Source organism: Bos indicus, chromosome 7 (genome assembly GCF_029378745.1).
Source record: "Bos indicus isolate NIAB-ARS_2022 breed Sahiwal x Tharparkar chromosome 7, NIAB-ARS_B.indTharparkar_mat_pri_1.0, whole genome shotgun sequence".
Taxonomy (NCBI): domain Eukaryota; kingdom Metazoa; phylum Chordata; class Mammalia; order Artiodactyla; family Bovidae; genus Bos; species Bos indicus.
In genome coordinates this window covers 101706257-101721921 of record NC_091766.1, presented here as the reverse complement: position 1 = coordinate 101721921, position 15665 = coordinate 101706257, and the positions used below count along the sequence as shown (strand labels likewise).

The following is a 15665-nucleotide window of genomic DNA, read 5'->3' as shown; positions in this document are numbered from 1 at the left end:
CCACTCCAGTATTCTTGCCTGGAGAATCCCAGGGATGGGGGAGCCTGGTGGGCTGCCGTCTATGGGGTCGCACAGAGTCAGACACAACTGAAGCGACTTAGCAGTAGCAGCAGCAGCCTGAAAAAACACTAGAGAAGATTCTAGCACTCATTTGAAGTAAAGCAAAACAGACATCAAAATGTAGGGCTCCAGAGAGGCTCAAGGCTCAAGTCTTACATGACATGAGGAATTCAGGCAATATTTTGTACTAACTATAAATACAAGGTAACTTTTAAAGCTGTCTAAAAAGATTAAAAAATTTAAAAATTAGTGCAGGCAGCAGTTAGGGAGGCACTGCAAGATGCCACCCCTCCATCCCTGAACCATGGCAGTCCTTCTGGTATCAGGACCGCACGTTCACTCTGATCCTAAGAGAGATCCCAGTAATAAAGGGGACTCTGGTCATTCTCTCACATCTTGGAAGCTACGAACAGTTTAGAGGGGAACTCAGAGAGCCAGCTGAGGTTTGGCATCACATTAAATAGCCAGGCTCCAGAACTATTAAAGAAAAAAAAATCTGTTTGCTGAAATGGCGATTTACTTAATTCCTGGCTCTCTTGGCTTGTGGAATGCTCCTGCTGTCAAGAACCAATGTGCCTCAGGCCAAAGGTGATTTGAGGTATACTCAGCAATTTTCTAATTCTATCTAAACTGTCGTGTGAGCAAATTACTTACCAAAGAGAGGCAGAGGAAGAATAACTACCTAAATGAAACCTATTCAATACAAAGCAGGTAGTAAGGGTACTTTTTTAGTGTGAAATTACAACCTAGAACATGGCCAACAGCTGTTGGAAGGAACATATAATAAAAATTACTTTGGAATCAAAAACTAAGCAGCTTAATATAAGACTATCCAAGAGGCCTCAGGTATACCTTTGGGGAGTCTCGTTGGGGGAGCATTTCTTGCCCAGGCATAGAGAATATTGGCTTTATCTGTACAGGTGCCTTCATCACAAAACCTGAAGAAGAAAATAAAGTAACTGTAAGTAAAGACTCAACTACTAAAATGCATAGATCTCTCCCCATGGGAGGGGCAGGGAGGGGAAGGTATTTGAAACTGAGGTCAAGAAAAGTCCAATACAGCATCATTATACACCATCAATACACCATCATTATAGCCATATCAGCTTTAAGATCGTAATGAAGACTGGAGCAAAGAACAGTTTTATATGTGAAAACAAACACATATAAAGGGAAATTTGTTTGTTAGTCGACCAATATGAAACAATCCTGTGAGGCAGATAAATATATTCAGTATGTCCACCCTTGGAATGTACTCTACGTACTCAGGTAGAAAAGTAAGCATTACATGAAGAGTGTGTAAACCAAAGTTAGCACAGTGGAAATCTGGAACTGGACTAAAGCAACATACGCACTTCCCATTTGGGGATCAGTGTAATTAATAGGCCTTTGGCCACAGTAACCAACAGGACACAATGTCCACCCTTAGCAGGGGGAACAATGCAAGTACATCCCACTGACAGAGTTCTTGTGGCTTTTTCCAAAGTTTATGAATACTGGTTTTGCCATTTATAAATTGCTTCAAATCACTTAACCTTACAGATTCTCAGTTTTCTGTCTTGTGAAACAGGGATCGTTATACTTACCCCAGAATTGTTCTGTAAATCAAATGATACATAAATGAAAGCACTTCATAAACCTCAAAGCACTACACCAGGGTAATGCATTATTTAATAAAACATTCATTTTATCTCAAGACACTGTTGAGAGACAGCGTTGCATGGTCAAAGAAGCACAGGCAGAAAGACATATCTGGAGCTGAACCCCACAACCTCCCGGTAAAAGGCACGTACCCGGGACACGCGCATCCGCCCTCAAGGCCCGGTTTCTGCGTGAAAACCTCCCTGATGCGCTGTGGCGGTGACGCGTGTAAGACCCCCAGCGCAGCGACCAGCACGTTAGTATCTATCTGGGAGATCCAATTTCACAAATGGCAGGCTGTCTGACTCCAAACCACACATTTTTTCCCCATGACACGACACCTCTTTGTTGGTTCTGTTATATAATTTGACTTGCTCAAAACACTGTTACGTGATACTTTGATGTTGCTTTTATAGATTTGTGTCTTGAGAAACCAGCACCAAGCAAGGTCAGAGTCAGGAATTTAGGCAGATCCGAGGACTGTCAAGGACAAGGACGAGGAAAAAGACCGCTTCTTGGCTGGGAGGCTGGCTCACACAGGAGAAAAACTGCACTGCCTATGGCCTGGAAGGGAAGTGAAGGTTTTCTAAACAGGTTAGAAACTAAGCCTAGAATCCCAGAGAACACTCACGCCATCCTCAGTGGCTGAGATTCCTAACATGCTTCCTGCTTACAGCCAGAAGTGGGGGCAGACGACAGGCAGGACGTGCAGACAAACTACTGTTACTTGTCTCAATCAAGGCCACAGAACCAGGAGGCCTCCATAAGGCTACGTTGAGCAAACGTTCTTGCATCTCTAAATCAGGCTGCAGAAAGAAACTGGGTGACGAGCAGTGTAAAACACGTCCACCAGTGGTTTCTTACTGTTCACTGTCAAGAACAATATACTTATGATGAAGCAGCCTCACCGCGTGGGACGTGCATTGGAACAAGTGTCTGTGACAGCCTTGTGCCAACTGTGCTAAAAGGCTTGGCGTGTTGGATGGTACCCAAGAGCAGAATTTCCCTCCATGGCCTCACGCTACAATATATTAAGAAATGAGATTGTCAGATGTGGTGTACTTGGTATTTCACTGCTGGGAGCTACTAAAGTTTGAAGATCTGCATGGCGATTTTCACAGCTTTCAAGAAAGGTCATAAATATGCAAGTGCCTAACATCCATGTGATGCCAGTCTCAGGTTAAACAAGATAATTGTTTCCTCTGATATGAAAGTCAAGTCAGTGTACAACTAGAAAGAACTAGAATGAAATATACCAGAAAACACTGGTTTAGTAAAGTTTTCTAAGAGAAGTCAAAGTTTTCTAAGCTATGTGTTTGATTAAAGTCATTTGCTGGCATAAATTCTTTCACATGCTTCCCCAAAATAACACCAAAATAAAAATTAAACATTGTAGCATAACACAGGAGGTTTTTATGATCTGGGCCCTTATTATATCACCAGAAAATAAAAAACAAACCCTTTTCAGTCATGCCAAGTTTCTGCCAGTCTCTAATCTCTCTCCCCGACTGTTCTCTCTTCTGGGAAAACCCCTTCCCCAACTCTCTGCCTGATAATCTTGTACTCATTTTCTTATTCAAGATTCAATTAAACTATTCCTTCTCAAGGACACTTCCTCTGATGTGAATCCCGCCAACTTGCATTCTTTAAGGAGAGCAGGTCTCCTAAGTATCAGCTTACTTATCTCCTCTCCAACTAGACTGTGTAGACTTTGAGGTTTTGCTCCTCTCTGTTACCGTGTACTCCCAGCACCTGCAGCCCTGCAAGGCATTTAGTAAATATTCACAAAATGTCTGGACAAGTTCACTTCTAAGTCAATTTTTAACTTTTTATATACAAACACATAGATAATTGAACTGGCCTAAGTTTTATTGTATTGTCAAGTACAATATTTAAAAAATCTTTAGTTGAAAAGTTAACTAAAATATGAAAAAAAAATTGTGAATTATCATCTGCCTGGTATTTTGTACCAAGCAGCTCATACTCTCACAAGAACATTCCAGGTAGGTTATACATTACAGCTGAATAAGCTCAGAGAGTCTCAGATCAGATCAGATCAGTTGCTCAGTCGTGTCTGACTCTTTGCAACCCCATGAATCGCAGCACGCCAGGCCTCCCTGTCCATCACCAACTTCCGGAGTTCACTGAGACTCACGTCCATCGAGTCAGTGATGCCATCCAGCCATCTCATCCTCTGTCGTGCCCTTCTCCTCCTGCCCCCAATCCCTCCCAGCATCAGAGTCTTTTCCAATGACTCAACTCTTCGCATGAGGTGGCCAAAGTACTAGAGCTTCAGCTTTAGCATCATTCCTTCCAAAGAAATCCCAGGGCTGATCTCCTTCAGAATGGACTGGTTGGATCTCCTTGCAGTCCAAGGGACTCTCAAGAGTCTTCTCCAACACCACAGTTCAAAAGCATCAATTCTTCAGCGCTCAGCCTTCTTCACAGTCCAACTCTCACATCCATACATGACCACAGGAAAAACCATAGCTTTGACTAGACGAACCTTTGTTGGCAAAGTAATGTCTCTGCTTTTGAATATGCTATCTAGGTTGGTCATAACTTTCCTTCCAAGGAGTAAGCGTCTTTTAATTTCATGGCTGCAGTCACCATCTGTAGTGATTTTGGAGCCCAGAAAAATAAAGTCTGACACTGTTTCCACTGTTTCCCCATCTATTTCCCATGAAGTGGTTTAAGTAACTATAAAAAGGTCACACAGCCACATCATGACTCAAAGCTCTGTCTGTCACCCTCCTTTATATCTCTAGTTATGAGACTGACTTACACGCAGAGACTTCATGGTATTATATGAAGATCAGCTTTGATAATTACTATAACCTGAACTAAGTTGCAATTTGAGTATGTAATTCTGACATCAATTTTAGATAAAATAAGTTCTTCTGACTTGTTTGCAAAACGATGATGATTTTATATTTTATGGTCTTTTCAGATCTAGTAAAAGAAGAGCTTCAAAAGCAAACTTTGAGTTTAAAATCCTGTTTTATGATTTTTTAAAAATTATATATGATTCAAGGTTGAGTAAATAATGTCTCACTGGAGGGCTCGGGGATAGTGAAATTCATTCTAAAACTTAATGTGTGAGAGGACTAAGTGAAGAGGAAAAACAAGAGGCCAAGAGAAATGAGTCCTACAACGGATAACATAAAAGAGTAACAAAGAATGTTTGGATAAACTCTGCACCTCTTCATGGTCAAATTTATGTTTCTCATTTTAAATGGAAAACAGTTATCAAACTTTCTCTACATATTAATCAAATGACCAAGATAAAGATAGTATTGCATATGCAGACTTTCCAAAAAGGGTCCTATAAAAATAGTGAGAATTTTTACGATTCTTATTAAGAAGAAGAAAGGTATTAAGGCTAGGAAGCAATGTAACCCTTGATCAATGGCTGTTGTAATTTCAGGCCTCATTGACCAGGTTTCTTATTCTTATAATTCTAGGGGCTTCTCCTAAAGGCTCCTCTAGATTAGACCAATTAATTGTGAAAAGATTCTCATAGCTCCCTAGTGGTTTTTTAGTATTCATAGCAAAAATGATAAGAATTAACATTTGAAAATAAAACTATTCTGGATTCCTGGATCTTTGCTGTAGAACTTTTTCACCTCTAATCCATGGGGAAACCATTTAGATGGCATGAATATTTCCAGACTATGCCAAGCTCTAAAATGTGCTAGCCTGGCATCTTGAATTATACAAATAAAGCACAAATGACTGTTAAAGTACTCCTCTGGTTCTATCTGTTAAACGCTAGTTAAAATCCACGGTTATTTAGGGAAAATCAGAACTGATAAATCATTTCTACCTTTGTCTGAAAAAAATTTTTTTAACAAAATTGTCATGCCCTAAAGTTAAGTCTGTATGGTCTTCAATTTCAATTTTAATGTATTAAGTATTAAAGAGAATCACAGGAAAATTAATCCAAAGTTAGAAAGCTTCTTTAAGAAACACTTATAAAATCAATGACATATATGGTATGCCCTTACTTTTCAAAACTGCATCCAGCATGAATCAGGAATTCAATTTCATCAACTGCTTTATAAACCTACAGCACACATTTCCCAATTTAGACAAATCCTATGTGAATTTTAGTGCAATGGGTATACATCAATGGGAATTCCTCAGGTGGCTCAGATGGTAATGCAGGGTATACATTAACATAGTAATTAGAAGGATGCCTGCATGCCTGCTCATTGTGTCTGATTGTTTGTGACCCTATGGACTGTAGCCCAAGGGCTCCTCTGTCTATGGGATTCTCCAGGCAAGATTACTGGAATGGGTTGCCATGCCCTCCTCTGGGGGATCTTCCTGACCCAGGGATTGAACCGGAGTCTCTTACCTATCCTGCACTGGCAGGTGGGTTCTTTACCACTAGTGCCACCTGGGAAGCCCAATAGGAAGGATAACTCTCAGAAGGTAAAGAGTCCGCCTGCAATAGGGAGACCTGGATTCAACCCTTGGACGGGAAGACCCCCTGGAGAAGGAAATGGCAACCCACTCCAGTACTCTTGCCTAGAGAATTCCGTGGACAGAGAACCAGTATTCTTGCCTGGAGAATCCAATGGACAGAGGAGCCTGGCAGGCTATGGTCCATGGGGTTGCAAAGAGTTGGACACAACTGAGCAACTAACACTTTTATTTTAATGCAAAAGCTAAATAGAAGCGATATTTAAAAGGAACCAGTCTGAAAAACAGCACCATAATATCCAGGCATCACCGTCACTCCCCACTCTGACACTACCCCTCTCCATCATCAGATCAGAGAGGCAGTCTACAACAGCAGAAGTGTAAGTGTTTTGTTCACACCAAATTCTCAGTGCCTAAGAATGCCCTTGATACATAGTTGAGTGGTTAACAAATATCATATTAGTAAATGAATAAAGATAATAGTTACCACTTTTTAAGTACTTTTATGTGCCAGGCACTGAACCAACCATATTACTTACACCCCCTCCCTTACTCTTCCTGCTGGCCCAAGCAGACAGGATTAGTAGCCCCATTTTATAGATGAGAAAACAGACCATTGTTTATTACATCTAGCAAGTAGTAGAATTGAGATTTGTACCCAAGATGCTCTGATTTCAAAGTTACAGCTCTATATTAAATGTTACTGTACTGTGTTTTATTTTCTTGGACTCCAAAATCACTGCAGATGGTGACTGCAGCCATGAAATTAAAAGATGCTTGCTCCTTGGAAGAAAAGCTATAACAAACCTAAATAGCATATTAAAAGCAGAGACATTACTCTGCCAACAAAGGTCTGTCTAGTCAAAGCTACGGTTTTTTCTAGGAGTCATGTATGGATGTGAGAGTTGGACCATAAAGAAGGCTGAGCACCAAAGAATTGATGCTTTTGAACTGTGGTGTTGGAGAAGACACTTGAGAGTCCCTTGGACTGCAAGGAGATTGAACCAGTCTATCCTGAAGAAAATCAATCCTGAGTTTCCATTGGAGGGACTGATGTTGCGGCTGAAGCTCCAATACTTTGGCTACCTGATGGAGAGCCGAAGTAGCTGACTCATTGGAAAAGACCCTGATGTTGGGAAAGATTGAGGGCAGGAGGAGAAGGGGATGACAGAGGATGAGATGGTTGGAAGACATCACTGACTCAATGGACATGAATTTGAGCAAGCTCCAGGAGATAGTGAAAGACAAGGAAGCCTGGCGTGCTGCAGGCCATGGGGTCGCAAAGAGTCAGACAACTGAGCGTCTGAACAACAACATAACACTGCTATCCTAGTGACCATAAAGAATCATCTTGTGAAAACATAATAATGTTTAAAACCACGTAATGTTAGTTTCTGTTGAAACTATCAAGATGGTTACAACCATGCCATTCCATTTTATTAAAACTGATACTAGTCCACTAAGAAGTGACCAGTTGCTAAGGAACTCCTATCAACACCTCTAATACAGGCACCTAAAAGGTAGCCGAGGAATATGATCATTGGTGACTAGAACTTAGAGCAAGATGCCAACTATATTTTAATGAAGATTCTTTATACTATTCGGACATGCAATATAACATGAATCTATTACAATCTTAAAGTAGAAAAAGAAAATGGATACAATTAATTTTAGCTTAGCACTAACTTATGTCTGGAGAAGGCAATGGCAACCCACTCCAGTACTCTTGCCTGGAAAATCCCATGGACGGAGGAGCCTGGTAGGCTGCAGTCCATGAGGTCGCGAAGAGCTGGACACGACAGAGCGACTTCACTTTCACTTTTCACTTTCATGCATTGGAGAAGGAAATGGCAACCTGCTCCAGTGTTCTTGCCTGGAGAATCCCAGGGATGGGGGAGCCTGGTGGGCTGCCGTCTATGGGGTCGCACAGAGTCGGACACGACTGAAGTGACTTAGCAGCAGCAGCAGCAGCAGCAATTTATGTCTAACTTTGCTGCTACAATCAAAGACACATTTTATAGTGCTTAGAACAAGGATGGCACAGACTTTGAAGATTGTTATTTTTATTTATACTGACAATATATTATGTATGTTAAACTTTAAAAGCTTCACTATGGCAGAAGAAACAAAGAGGGGCTGCAAGAGACACCTGGAGACTCTTGCCGTATAGCCTCTAGATGACAGGTAGCCAGGGTGTGGAGAGGGTGCCTAATGTCAGCACATGCAAATACCACTCTCAACCAAAAATCATTATCATCATAAGGGAGGCAACGAAGCTGCATACTTATCTGGGAAGTAACATCCCCCTAAAAAAGAAACCAGTCATTTAAATGAGTAACCAAGCAGGGTGTCTCACATATAGGCTTCTCTATATGTGTATTTGTGTTTTAGCTACTTTTCTTTCTCCCCTCATCAGCATCTGTAACCCTGTGGAGATAGTGGCATTAAAAAAAAACACAGCAGGTGGTTAATAAATAGAAGCAGTTGAAAGGAATTTAAGCTAAAGCTTCATAGGATGGTAAAGCACTGCCGCTTCAGCTTGAGAATGAGTCCAAGTTAGAACAGTTGGAAACAGCCTCATTTAACCAGCCAGAATTCTTCTTTCCAAAAAAGATTCAACAACCTGTAGAAACATCCTTAGATTTGTAAAGTGTAGCTGGTCATAAGCGTCATTAGAAAGAGTTTTCAAATCCAATGTTAATTCCTAAGACTGAAAACAATCATTTTAATTCAACATAGATGATCATGTCAAAGTACAAGGCACAATGCAGAAGAAGCCCATTTACTTTAATAGCCCAATATTGTGAACACACTTGGGATCTGCAATCACAAACTGTCTTGAGCCCTAAGTCCTGGGCTCAGTTGAATTCAGTTCAGTTGCTCAGTCATGTCCGGGTCTTTGCGACCCCATGGATTACTGCAGCACGCCAGCCCTGTGCTCAGCAGAACAGAAAGTGTATGACGATACAACCTCACATTACAAACAGAACATGCTCCAAAATTATTCTAAATGCCAAAATAATAATATGAAGAAAACATTATGATTTTCAAAGTATGAAACTCATGTAGCTAACCACTTATTATTTTTTTAAATGACTATTAGAGTAAAAATAGAATAAAGAAATGTATTCATTGAATCAGTTCAGTTCAGTTGCTCAGTCATGGGGTCCAACTCTTTGCGACCCCATGGACTGCAGCATGCCAGGCTTCCCTGTCCATCATGAACTCCCAGAGCTTACTCCAACTCATGTCCATTGAGTCGGTGACGCCATCCAACCATCTCATCCTTTGTCATCCCCTTCTCCTCACCCATTCAATCTTTCCCAGCACCAGGGTCTTTTCAATTGAGTCAGCTCTTCACATCAGGTGGCCAAAGTACTGGAGTTTCAGCTTCAGCATCAATCTGTCCAATGAATATTCCGGACTGACTTCCTTTAGGATGGACAGGTTGGATCTCCTTTCTGTCCAAGGGACTCTCAAGAGTCTTCTCCAACACCACAGTTCGAAAGCATCCATTCTTCAGTGCTCAGCTTTCTTTACAGTCCAACTCACACATCCATACATGACTCCTGGAAAAACCATGGCTTTGACTAGATGGCAATCCAGATACATAGAATTTCCAAGATCTAAAATTTACCATATTTTCATGGAGAGTGGGAATACATCTTTTAATATCTAAACTACCTAGTTTTCAGCACCTCATTTTCTGACCTCATTTTCATTTACTGACCTCTAAAAGCCCCAGACTCCTTGGAAGAAAAGTTATGACCAACCTAGATAGCATATTCAAAAGCAGAGACATTACTTTGACAAGAAAGATCTGTCTAGTCAAGGCTATGGTTTTTTCCAGTGGTCATGTTTGGATGTGAAAGTTGGACTGTGAAGAAAGCTGAGCGCTGAAGAATTGAAGCTTTTGAACTGTGGTGTTGGAGAAGACTCTTGAGAGTCCCTTGGACTGCAAGGACATCCAACCAGTCCATTCTAAAGGAGATCAGCCCTGGGTGTTCTTTGGAAGGACTGATGCTAAAGCTGAAACTCCAGTACTTTGGCCACCTTATGCGAAGAGTTGACTCCTTGGAAAAGACTGATGCTGGGAGGGATTAGGGGCAGGAGGAGAAGGGGATGAGAGAGGATGAGATGGCTGGATGGCATCATGGACTTGATGGGCATAAGCTTGGGTGAACTCCGGGAGTTGGTGATGGACAGGGAGGGCTGGCGCGCTGCAATTCATGGGGTCGCAAAGAGTTAGACACAACTGAGCGACTGAACTGAACTGAAAAGCTCCAGACAGTCTGCTCAGTTATGGCTCCAAATCAGCCAAAAAATCTGGGGAACTTGGAACCGCTACACTTTGACTTAAGCCTGCAAGTACAAACTGCTACACTTTGACTCAAGCCAGCAAATCGAGCTCTTGCTCTGCTTGCTCCAATCCTGGTGCCATTACTCCCCCTTGGTCCCTAGATGCAGCTGTCCCCTCCTTTAAAAGTCTAGGAAGGAAGGGATGAGAGTTCCCTCTGACAGGTACTGCTGCCTTCCTGCCATGGGCCAGCAGAGCGGCTGCTTTTCCATCAGCTGGTTATGTGCATCCTCAGGAGGTATGTTAATTTACAACTGAGCACCAGGCCCACCCTAACTATAAAGGGACCACCCCACAGTATATTAAAAGGTTCACATCAATGTATGCAATTTAAATGCACATGCATATAATTAACTAGGCACATTACCAGTGTGAGCTGCTAATTTGGAATGAGACACAAAAGACTGGAATATGTGCAGAAGAGAAAAAAAAATTCAAAATTAAAATGACTACATAATGAAAACTGCTTCATGCTGTGTCTACTGTTTTCACGTAAACTTAATACAACTGTAAATATATTTTAATGAACAGTAGAAAGAGGCAATTACAGAGAGCAAAGGAGGGCAGCACCACAGTGAAACATCATCAGAATGGCTCTTCGCCTTCATATTAAAAGTGCTGCCTGAAGACTGGGGGTGAATTATGACTTCATAATTTCAGGGGGAAGATGTTTACTCTCTTACACACATACCTATTTGCCAACTTGCTGGCAGTGAAAATAAAACACTAGCGTAAAAACAGGGGGAAATCCTAGCTAACAAACAGAAGAGACAAAATCTGAACTTGATGTTTTGGGTATCAACAAAAAAAACGAATCACAGGGAATCCACCATACAACAGTGTGAATCAGCCATAAATATACATTTGTCCCCTCCCTCTTTGAACCTCCCTTCCACCTCTCCCCCCATCCCACCCCTCTAGGGTGTCACAGAGCACCAGGCTGAACTCCCTGTGTTATCAGCAACTTCCTATTAGCTATCTATTTTACATATGGTAATGCACATGTTTCAGTGTTCCTCTCTCAATTCATCCTAACCCTAAAGAAAAGTGAAAGTGTTAGTCACTTAGTCGTGTCTGACTCTTTGAAACCCCGTAGACTGTGGCCCACCAAGCTTCTCTGTCCATGGAATTCTCCAGGCAAGAATACTAGAGTGGGTAACCATTCCTTTTTCCAGGGAATCTTAACCCAGGGATCAAACCCAGGTCTCCTGCATGGCAGGCAGATTCTTTACCATCTGAGCCACCAGGGAAGCCTGAATACAACAATGTAAAGCAATTATCTTCCAATTAAAAATAAACTTAAAATAAAATAAAGAGAAATGTAATGCATAAAACTGAAAGAAATATAATAGAAAAACTGGAGTTCTTTATGAAATTTAGAACCATGAGGAAATTAAACAGTTTAACAAGGCTCAAGGTAAAAGAAGGTGGTCTAAGACACTGTAAACACTAATTTTTGCTATAACCCCTCCAGCTGGACTCAATCCTAGCACTCCTTTTCACATTGTTTCTCTTTATGTAATTTTATATGCAACAGAATAAAGAAACACATTTTTAAATTAATGAAATTAACCAATCTAAATGGAACAAAATATTTTTCCCAAACAGTAAAAATAAATTATTTTTACAAGTTGAAAAAGTAGTGACCCTAAGAAATCAATGGAAAATTTTCTTGGAGCCAGACTGAGGTTTATAACCCAGGAAGCAGTCTCTAGAACTGTCTGGGAACGGTAGGTGGGGAGCTCAGTACATATGCGCTTTTGGTGCAGGGAGTGTGTGCAACCAAGCACCCAACTCAGGACAAGTTGCTGCTAGTCGTGAGGAACAGACATCTTGGTTAATGCTGTACGTGCTTTTCTAAGTATGGGAGGATGCGAGAAACTGAGTCATAAAATCTAGCCACCGCCCCCCCCCCACCCCGCCCCATGTCTATCTGAGGGCCAGTTGTGCCAGTTTTCCCAGAGCACAAGGGGCTGCATCCTGACCTTCACCCTGAATTCCTTTCCGGGTGTACTGCAGGGGAGTGACTGCAATGGCCAATGACTTGATTCCCGTAGAACTGGATGGTGGGCAATATTCTTTATTTTACAAGGCCTTCTTTTTCAGGCCCGATTTGCACCAAGGTTTGGAAGGCATTCTGTGACCGGTTTGTCCCATGATGCTCAGAATGCTCATTCCCAGACCAGGAAAACATTTTCTTGATAACAGGAAACATTTTCTTGAAAACATTTTCTCGATGTGCTATTACTGGGGCTCACCCTGTAACCCACAGTAGACAGCCTCTGGCCCATCTGTCTTCCTAGTCTGTTACAGTCCAGGAAACAGTTTTCTCTTGTCGCTTCTTCCCATATCTAGAGTGACACTACTACAATCATTGATCTTACAGGTCTATATATTTGATGAATGGTTTCAAGTCACCTAATCATCATTAATTTTATCTGAGGCTCAGGCACATATCTGGAAGGGTAATGAACAATTACCTTGTAAAACAGGCGGAACACAAATAATATTGCTAGTGACATAGATAAGGTTCGTAAGTAAGTATTTCAGGATTTCTGTTAGGTATAGCCCCAGCACCTCCCAGATTGTCTGACCATGAGTTCTATACCAATCTCTGTCTTTAAGGGAAATGATATATTGGCACTGGACATAAAGCTCATCAAAGATGTCTGCAGGTATACAGTGGGTTGTGGGTCATCGTGAGCCCTGACGGGACTGAGAAAGGAAAGTTATTTTCTAAAGCACATGACAGCTGCCAGGAGAAGAAAAACTGGTCTTTATCCCTGACCAGGTATTTTAATCCCAATTTCAACTGGGGAGGTCTGATTACTACACAGTCAGATGCACAATGCACACTAGAGTGGAGGGGGGAGACCAGAGGGCAGAGAAACAATCGTTTACATTTTCCTTGTCTTGCCTTAAAAGGTGGATTTTTAATCTCATCATGGTATTAAATATCCTCTTCACTTTATCTTCTTTCAATAAAACAGTTTTGTATTCTCAAAATGATTTCCTCAGAGTGTGAATGAGTTCTTGATATTCTTACACATCAAAAACCACTGCTGGTATCATCCCAGTGCACCAGCCCCAAGCATCCTGTATCCTGCATCGAACCTGGACTGGTGATTCATTTCTTACATGATATTATACATGTTTCAATGCCATTCTCCCAAATCATCCCACTGGGATTGAAAGGTTGTTGTTGAATCACGCGAATACACCGGGATTCTTGGCCCCCGGAAGAGAAGAATTCAATCCGGGGCCAGAGACGAGGCTTGATCGCTCAGAGCTTTTGTGTAATAAAGTTTTATTGAAGTATAAAGGAGATAGAGAAAGCTTCTGACATAGGCATCAGAAGGGGGCAGAAAGAGTACCCGCTTGCTAGTGTTAACAATGAGGTTATATAATCCAAAGAATGTCTGGAGGTTGTAAAGACCTCCTCCGACCTACTCCCATAATTTACATTTTAAGATAACACTGTCATCAGGCCAAGATACATCCTTGTAAAGACCAGGTATACTCCCATAATTAACATTTTAAAATAACAGAAGGTTGAATCCAAAGACTGTCCTTAGGCAGGATACATTATTGGTATATAATCCTAAGGAATGTGGAGAAAGAAAAAAAGTTTGTCCTTTTTTCCTCCTTGAGAATTCCAGACCCCTCTCTCCTTGGGGACCCTTAGACTCCCTATCAACCTGCCTAGGAAATGACTCTCTCAGGATGACCCAGAGGGATGGTATGGGGAGGGAGGTGGGAGGGGGGATCAGGATTGGGAACACGTGTACACCCGTGGCAGATTCATGTTGATGTATGGCAAAACCAATACAATATTGTAAAGTAATTAGCCTCCAATTAAAACAAAATTTAAAAAAACCACTGCTGGTATCACAACCAAAAATATATGTGAAAGTTTGGGAATCTTCATTTAAGTACTGTCTATATCTTGGAGCAACTGAAGAATAGATTTGCAACTGTAAAATGAGTGTGATAAATTCCATGACTCAGACAATGTAGAAAAACAATGCAAGGCTTTTGCCACTGATAGATTTTTGTTATTAGAATTATAATTCAGGTGGGACGATAAGAAGCTAAGCAGTTGCAAAATATGTGCTGACTGTCTGAGCCTTAGGGGCATCAGGGGTAGGGTGTAGGGGATGTTTCTGTGAAGCGACTGAAAGGCCCAGCTGTGAGCTCTAATGCGCTAAATGGTAGTGTTAGTCGCTCAGCCACGTCCGATTCTTTTCGACCCCACGGACTGTAGCCCGCCAGACTCTTCTGACCATGGGATTCTCCAGGCAAAAATACTGGAGTGGGTTGCCATTCTCTTCTCCAGGGGATTTTCCCAACTCAGGGGTCAAACCGGGGGTCTCCTGCATTGCAGGCAGATTCTTTACCATCTGAGTAACCAGGGAAGCCCAAAAGATGCATGGATTTTGCCAAATATTGGGGGATAAAAAGTCTACCTCATTTTTAAATGGAGAATAAGGCTAGACTGTGAAAGCCAGAGTCACTAAACAGTTTTACTTAGTGTACATTTCCTAGCTTGCATATTGAACAGATCCTACATTTATGAAGTGAAAAAAAAATTCTACTTTTAAATGCTAGATGAACACTTTGAGCTGGCTAAAAGCATCAATTATTGTCCATTGTATATGGTTAGAAAGTCAATTATAACTAACCTAGAGGTTCACAGGGAATATGGGCTGCAAGACAGATTTTAAAAGTCCATTTGAAACCATGTGGGTATAATGTGGTTAAGAATTCTAATCACTCAGTGATGCAACTCAATGGCAAAACGCAGTGGCCAGCCTGCTTGAGATGAGTCAACTGGTACAACTCAGTCACGTCTCCAACTCCTGACAATGATGCCTTTCCAATCTGACTCAGTATTTGCATGCAATTTATATTCATAGAATTATGAAATTTTAGAGCACAGAGGAGTTCTGTCAACGATCTAGTGTCAGTCCCTTGCTACAGTGAAAAAATCAAGGCCAGCCCACATGGAATAAATAATTTACCAACGGAATCTAGATAGTTCATTACACGTTTACTCTATATGATGCCTTTCAAGTAATAATTTTAGCAAAAAAAACAAACAAAAAAAATACGACAGCAATTATTTATCTCAAAATGGCTGTTTTCACTTTCACATACATTTTTATTTGAATTTTTTCCC

The 15665-nt window shown here is 41.3% G+C and overlaps 1 protein-coding gene across 11 annotated transcripts in view; it reads right to left on the bottom strand.

Moving 5' to 3' along the window:
- PAM (peptidylglycine alpha-amidating monooxygenase) overlaps positions 1-15665 on the bottom strand; it is a 324625-nt gene that overhangs the window by 106218 nt on the left and 202742 nt on the right. For all 11 annotated transcript variants that reach the window (XM_019965490.2, XM_019965491.2, XM_019965492.2 and 8 more), the window contains exon 7: positions 913-998. In XM_019965490.2, the coding sequence (XP_019821049.2) occupies positions 913-998 (86 nt within the window). The remainder of the gene's footprint in view (positions 1-912; positions 999-15665) is intronic.